This window comes from Tupaia chinensis, unplaced genomic scaffold (genome assembly GCF_000334495.1).
Source record: "Tupaia chinensis unplaced genomic scaffold, TupChi_1.0 Scaffold000048_1, whole genome shotgun sequence".
Classification (NCBI taxonomy): domain Eukaryota; kingdom Metazoa; phylum Chordata; class Mammalia; order Scandentia; family Tupaiidae; genus Tupaia; species Tupaia belangeri.
In genome coordinates, this window is record NW_006159506.1 from 5627969 (window position 1) to 5635720 (window position 7752).

The 7752-nt window shown below is 43.7% G+C and overlaps 1 protein-coding gene across 3 annotated transcripts in view; it reads left to right on the top strand.

Annotated features, from left to right (window-relative positions):
- Positions 1–2605: 2605 nt before the first annotated feature.
- BLOC1S5 (biogenesis of lysosomal organelles complex 1 subunit 5) overlaps positions 2606–7752 on the top strand; it is a 27056-nt gene continuing 21909 nt past the window's right edge. For 2 of the 3 annotated variants that reach the window (XM_006141225.3, XM_027774905.1), the window contains exons 1-2: positions 2606–2768; positions 7433–7515. In XM_006141225.3, the coding sequence (XP_006141287.1) occupies positions 2657–2768; positions 7433–7515 (195 nt within the window). In that variant the 5' untranslated portion in view covers positions 2606–2656. The other variant, XM_006141224.3, reaches the window with a different exon arrangement.

Consider the following 7752-nt stretch of genomic DNA (forward strand, 5'->3'; position numbering starts at 1 on the left):
GCGCGTCTTTCCCCGGCTCTCACTCCTTCACGCAGGAAACCCGTTCGGCTGTCCCCCCGGGTCGGGACACCGGTGGGGCCCAAAATAGGCAGTTTTTTCATTGTCAGACAGTTCATGCACTGACCACAGAGTTACCAATATAGAGACAGAGACAGAAGGGGGAAGATTGCAGTCATGCCACAATCCCTTCTCCTCCATTTCTCCAACCTGTCAGGATTTTAGACACACATGCATAAGCACCAGGGCCCAGATTTGGAGTCTGGTTGACCATGTAAGATCTGGCTCCTTTAACTACTAGGCCACAAGGCTGACTCAAAAAAAATCTGCAATTTTTAAAAATAACTCTGTTAATGTGGGAGAAGCAGTCAACCTCACTCCACTATAATGAGCCTTCCCAGAATTTTCAGTGGCTGAGAAACACTGCAAAGACAGGTTTAAAGAAAATTCATTCTTGAGAGGGTAGAAAAAAGGCTTGAATTATGGTTTTAAGAGATCTGTGCTAGAGAAATGGAAATGAAACTAGAAAGGTTAGATAGACAAGGACCAGCAGTTGGCATAATGACTATGCCGCTGGGCTCCTATGTGGTCGACTGCGGTTTGAGTCCCAGACCCGGTGGATTAAACTCATGCTAGGTGCGTGTGCGTGGGTGCCCAAGATCCTGAGAGGAGAATAGAGGAGAAGGGATTGTGGCATAGCCATCCTCCCTGGGGGGGAGTAATTTCTCTCTTTTTGTCTCTGTCTCTCTCTTTCTGTCAAGTGCACATGCCCTATAGCAAAAACTTCAAATAAATAAATAAATAAATAAATTCTTTCTGTCAAGTGCACATACCCTATAGCAAAAACTTCAAATAAATAAATAAATAAATAAATAAATAAAATTAAAAAAAGAAAGGTTAGATAGATACAATTATTGGCAATTAGCCAACTTTATATTTTGTTTATAAATTGATCTCTTTTATGCTTTCACACTTTGGGGCTTGTTATTACTTCTGCTAAAAAACACTAAATTCCTTCTTCACTCCACTTAGTTAATATCTATTCATTTGAAGTCTGAAGACAAACATTTGCCTTCTCTGGGAACCATTTCCTGACTCCCTCACAGGTGTGCCAAAACATCCTTTATACTATCAGCCATAGCCCCTCTATAAAAACTGTTAGTTTGGGACCAGCAGTTAGCGTAATGGCTATGTCGCTGGACTCCCGCGTAGTTGACCGTGGTTCAAGTCCTGGACCCGGTGGCTTAGACTCACGCCGGACACGTATGCGTGCATGCCCAAGATCCCGAGAGGAGAATGGAGGAGAAGGGATTGCGGCATGGCCATCCCACCTTGGGGGTGATTTCTCGCTTTCTATATCTCTCTCTTTCTCTGTCTGGCGAGCGCACATGCCCTGTAGCAAAAACCTCTCAAACAAAAGAAAAAAAAAAAACTGTTGGTTTATTTATATTTCTTCTTCTACACTAGATCCCAAGCTCTTGAGGGTAAGCACTGTTCAGGAATAAAGGAAGGAGAAAGGGAGATAATTAGAGATGGTTCTTAGAAAAGAACCACTGGATGAACATAATTGGTGAAGGAACCATTGCACAGATGCACCATTGTTCTTTGAAAAGCATGATGATGTGAGAATACAAGACCAATGTTACGAGATTTATCAAACGGCAGCAACCATACAGCACATTTATCAGCCATGTATCAGATGGTTGTAGTTTTGTAAGTGCAAACACCAAAACGGGTATTTTTTTTCCTTCACATGGGCATGAGCAAGCCTGGTAAGTACTATGGGCCAATTACTTGACCTCTGACCCTGTTACTTCATTTATCAGCAATAAATGATAAAACTGCTTCCTCCTTTCCACCCAGTCGCTATGATGATCAAATGTTACAATGCATGTCAAAATGCTTTGTAGAGGCCAGCAGGTGGCATGGTGGTTAAGGCACTGGACTTCCACATGGCCGACTGAGGTTCAAGTCCTGAACCTGTTGGCTTGAGTTCTTTCTCTCTCTCTCTCTCTCTCTCTCTCTCGCTCGCTCGCTCCCTGGTGAGTGCACGTGACCTAGAGCAAATTTTTAAAAAAATAATAAAATTGGGGCCGGCAGATGGCGTAGTGGTTAACATGCTGGACTCCCACATGGCAAACCACTGTTCAAGTCCCAGACCTGCAGGCTGACTTTCCTACTTTCCCTTTCGTTCTCTGTCTCTCTCTGGTCAAATTAAACAAATAATAATGATGATGATGATAACAAATGAAATACAATCATTCTTTAAAAAATATTAAAAATAAATCTTTTTAAATGCGTTGTAAAGCACTGGCGGCAGTAATATAAATAATACATTTATATTCCTACTGTTGTTATTCATGACCGCACCCCTTCCCGCTTCCCAACCTGACTAAACTATCGTACAATGGGTTTCAGCAGGTTTAAGGAGAAAGTTAACCTAACCTCAGGTGCCTTCCTATTCTGGGAGCATCAGCCCTAATCAAGCATGGCGGCACCGGCTTCTGCCAGTTTATACCCCTGGCTAAACTCAGGTGTCTTTCTAGAGTCGACAGCTCGGTAGACTCAACGTCTCCGACGCCCTGTGATGACGCAAAAAGCCCGCGCGCGGCTTAAAAGCGGGCGGCTCAGGTTTACGCAGGCGCAGCACGGCCGCGGGATGAGTGGCGGAGGGACAGAGACCCCTGTGGGTTGTGAGGCCGCCCCAGGTGGCGGCGGCAAGAAGAGGGACTCGCTGGGGACCGCGAGCTCCGCGCACCTCATTATCAAGGGTACGGAGCGGCTGGGCTATCGTCCCTGGTTGATCCCGACGCAACCCCACCTCTCAGTCGGCCCAGGCGGCGCTTAGGCCGACCCCAGCCCCGGACCGGTGCGCGCGTTTGTGCGGGTGGGGCGTCGTGGTCGGTCCATCAGACTTCCTTCCCGGGGACAGTCAGCCCACCCAAGTCCTCGCGCACCCTGGCTTCCATCTGCCGCAGCCCTGAGCCCCACGGCAGGTCCACCTCCTGCCTCCTCCCAAGCCCCGGACCCCCGGGCGCAGAGCTGGGATGGCCTCCCGACCGACCCGAAATGCAGACGGCGCCGAGCCCGGGGGTCGGGAAGCGTTCGCCCCTCCAGCCAGTCGCTTGGGCGTCGTGGGACTTTCAGTCCAGTTATTCGCTGCACTCACTGGACTCTGCGCCCCTGGGTCAGGCGAGGAGTAAGTGAGGTCACACCGAGGAAAGCGTCCTAAAACTCTACGAAGCGCCACACCTTGTGCTGCTGTCCGTTTGGCCTGTCTGTCTTGAGCTGGAGAAAAACGCCAACAGCCAGTTCAGATACCGCGCTGTCTTACCGCCACCTCCCTAACCCAGGCCTACCCTGCCAGTCCCACCACCACCCACCCGAGGTGGAACCCTCAGATGGGAATAATTCCGAAGTCCTTCAGCACTGCCCAGAGATGAGCTCCCTCGGTCGTTGCCTGTTTTCGTTTTAACCATATCGGCCATTTTTGCAGACAGCCTAGCAGAGTTGGCTGTGGCTGATTTTTGACTGTATTTCTGGTTCTCTTAAGTCGAATTAGCATGGGAGCGTTTGAGGGCCTTAGGACTAACTTAAAATTATTTATACGTGCAATCTGAGTGAGATACTACTTTAATTTTTAAAATTGGGGTAAAATAAATGTAGCAGAATGGATCATTTTAGCTGTTACAAAGTGCAGAGATGGTTTAGTGACTATAAGTACATTTCACATGTTACCACCATCCGCGGAACTCTTTTTATCTTGCAGGACTCTGTATCTTTTGTATTAAAGCTGAACTCTGTTTTCTCCTTGCCCCAACCACTAGCAAGCTCCATCCCACTTCTCTCTCAATGAATTTGACTGTTCTATGTATTTCAGTAAGTGGAATCATACAGTAGTTATCTTTCTGTGACTGGCTTTTTTATGTTTAGCATAATATCTTTTAATCACATTGAAATTGTAACATGTATCAGGATTTCCCTTTTTTAAAATTTTCTTTTTGTGCATATAAACCACATGTTGTGGGTCTTCCTAGTACTGTCAGTGGACACTGGGTAGTTTCCTCTTTTTACTTCACTTTTGTGAATAATGCTGTTGTGAACATGGATGTACAAATAATCTGGGTCACTGCTTTCAATTCTCTGGGATAGGGACCAGCAATTGGTGTAATGGCTATGTCGCTGGACTCCCGTGTAGCTGACCACGGTTCAAGTCCCATACCCAGTGGCTTAAACTCATGCCGGGCAGGTGTGCATGCATGCCCAAGGTCCCGAGAGGAGAATGGAGAAGAGATTGCAGCATGGCCATCCCTCCAGTGTGGGAGGGGGATTTCTCGCTTTCTGTCTCTCTCTCTGTCTTTCTGGCGAGCTCAGGCACCCTATAGCAAAAACCTCTCCAAAAAAAAAAATAATTATCTGGGATATATGAGAAGGTATGTCAGAAAGTTCTTGGAAAATAGAATTAAATAAGAATTTATTTTACTTTTAAGTTTGCTATAGGGTGTTGTGCACTTGCTGGAGAGAGAGAGAAAGTGAGAAATTGCACCCTCCTCCAAGCGGGAATGGCCATGCCACAATCCTCCATCCTTCTCCACAATCCTCCATTCTCCTCTTGGAATTTTTTGGGTGTACTGTGCACACACCCAGCATGATTTTCAAACTGTTGAGTCCCAGACTTGAATCATAGAGTCAGGCATGTCAGATCCAGCTGTCTTAACCAGCATGCCTCTGGCTGGCCTAAGAGTTTGTCTTAGTGCAAAAATATTTGAAATGCAGGCATTTCTTTTTTCTTAGTACATGTTTCCCATGAATTTTTTGAAGACCCCCTCATACCCAAAAGTGGAATTGCTGAATCATATGGTAATTTTAATGTTCTGAATAATTGCCATGCTGGTTTCTATATTAGCTGTTCCATTTTACGTTCTCACCAACAGTGCATAGGGTTCCATTTTCTTTACATTCCTCACCAACACTTATCCTCCACCACTCCCCGCTTTGGTAGCAGCTGTTCTAGTGGGTATGATGTGTATTAATGATGTGCTTATTGGCTATTCGAGAGTTGCCTAGCTTCTTTTGAAAAATGTCTATTCAAGTCCATTGCTATTTTTTAATGGAATTTTGTTGTTGCTGAGTTGTAGGAGTTTTTTCTATATTCTGGATCTTAATCCTCTTCATATAGATGATTTGCAAATATTTTCTCCCATAGGGTGAGTTGCCTTTTTATTCTGTTGAGTGTATCTTTTGATGTATAGAAGTTGTTCATTTCTATGTAGTACCTTTTTTTAAAAAGATAGTGCTATATTGTATACCATTTAGTAAATTGTTCTTTATGATATGCAGAGACGCACATTTTACATTAAAGTCCACCGTATTCAGGGCCAGAGGAAAAATTTTTCCTTTTATTAAATAATGAGAGATCCAAAATTCTCTGTATTTCTTCTCGTTCCCTAGTCATAGGACTTTTTTATCTTTGATTGCAGTGCTTATCTCTATCTTGTAATTGAAGGGGTATTTGTCTAACTATTACATTAGATTAGTAATTTTTGGAGAACAAAATTTACATTGAATATCAAACAATGAGAGTATGCTTTGCATGAAGCAGGACTGGAGCTGGGATTTAAAGGAAAATCTGTAGCTTAACTTACACTTAAACTAGGAGGATTTATGTGTAATCTCTGAGACGCCTACAAACTCTGAATTATTGTAATGGACTTGATTTGTTGCTATAATGTTACAACAAAACTATGGGGTCATTGGAAAAGTTTATATTTTTCTGTTTTTCTATGCAAAAATGGGTCATGACTTTTCCAGCAACCCAATAATTAGGGATGTAATTTGTATTGTAATGTGTATTTGATAGACTCTTCTTGCCTGTATTTTTATTATTTAAACTTTTAGCACAGTTGTGGTTTTAGAAGTGATCTTTATCTACTTCTAAGCAGAATTGAATGATCTCACCAAAGCCTAAGTAAATTCCCACCGAATCAGGCCACAAGCAGATTTCCCCAAGTCAGCAGAACATAACTGCTTCTAGGCCATATAGAAAAATACGTGTTCACCTCCCCACCCTGTAAATTTGGTCTGTGAGATGCTCATTAGAGAAGAGAGATGGTATGGGAAATGGTGCAATAGAAGTGTATGCCCCAGGTGCTCTGGGAGCAGAAGGAAGAGGCACTCCATGATGTCTAGGCGGAAGCTGGGTGGAATGAATGACAGTTTTAAGAAGAACGGAGTGAAAGCGGTTTTAAAGGAAGATTAGGAATTAGGTAAAGGTGAGGTACTTAAAGAAGGGTTCTAGGTGATGACAGTGGTTTGAATGGTGGCAAGGACACATGAATAAGCTGTGTTTGGAAGACCAAGCAGTTTGAAAATGGTGGCATGTATGGAGAAGGGGCTGGAGCCAGATCGTGGGACCATAGGTGGGCTTTAGGGAGCTCATGCTTTATCCTGTTGGCCAGTTGTATTTCAGAGACATCGCTGTTCCCTGAGATGTAAGTAGGTATTTGCAAAGTATATTCTCTGGTCAGATAAGGCCCACCAGGCCTGGCCATGATGGCACAAGTGGTAGATAGGCAGTGTGTGAACTTGGGGCTACAGAAGAAGCCTGGGTTCAGATCCTGGACCAACTTGAACAGGCCAAGCACAGTGTACATGTCTGTAATCCTAGTTTTCTGGGAGGATCATAGAGGCGAGACCCTGTCAAAAATACCTATCTCTCAGTCTCTGTCTCTCACTCAAAAAAAGAAGTAGTTGTGCTAATTTATGCACCCACTGGTGGTAGATTAGATTTCCTAATGATACATAGTCTAAACCGATTTTTTAAAATCTTTCTTTTATAAAAAGGAGAGACTTCCCCACGAGGGTCTTGTCAAGCTGTGATTTATCCCATAGCCTTCTAGCCAGCCAGGATCCTGGGCATGCCCATTGATGAAACTGGTGTGTTCAGGTCAACCCTGGGTTTGGAACCAGGGCCTTCTCTTGTAACTCCAGTGCCCTGCTGCCCACGTCACTAAGGCTGGAATGACACTGGATTTTTTTTTTTTTTAATTTTGCCAGAAGGTTATATGCATTCCTTAGAGAGAGGAGAGTTGAGACAGAGAGAGAGATGAGAAAGCACCCCCATGGGGCATGGTCATGCCCCAATCCTTTCTCCATCTTCTCCCTCCTTTCAGGATTTTGAGCACACACAGGCATGTGCATATGCACTGGGCATGTTTCTCAAGCTTTTGCATCCTGGACTCAAACTGTATGGTTGACCGTGTGGGATCCAGCTGCCTTCACCACCATGCCATTGGCTGGCTCCTAAACTGGATTTTAACCTTTATCTATTCATGGGGAGGTGGAAGAGTAAGACAAGCTAGAGATTATGTAAAACAAGTAAAATAAGCTAGAGATTAAGCATGGCCTAACCCTGAATTTTATTTTATCTTTATAGATCTTGGAGAAATTCATTCAAGGCTTTTGGATCACAGACCAATTATTCAGGGTGAAACTCGTTATTTTGTAAAAGAATTTGAAGTAAGTATTTAAAGCTTAATTTATCAAAATAATGCCCTAATTGTTAGTGTGTTAATATGTAGAAGGGAAATTCTTGCATTTTAAAATGTGATTTTAGTTCATATGTTTATGAAGTATACAAAGTAAAAATCATGAAGAGATAAAATGCTTGTTTGTAATGGGATGAGTGCAAGACTTGATAGCAGGAGACTTGGGTTCAAGTACTGGTACCTCCTCTAGGGTAGGGTAAGAGACACA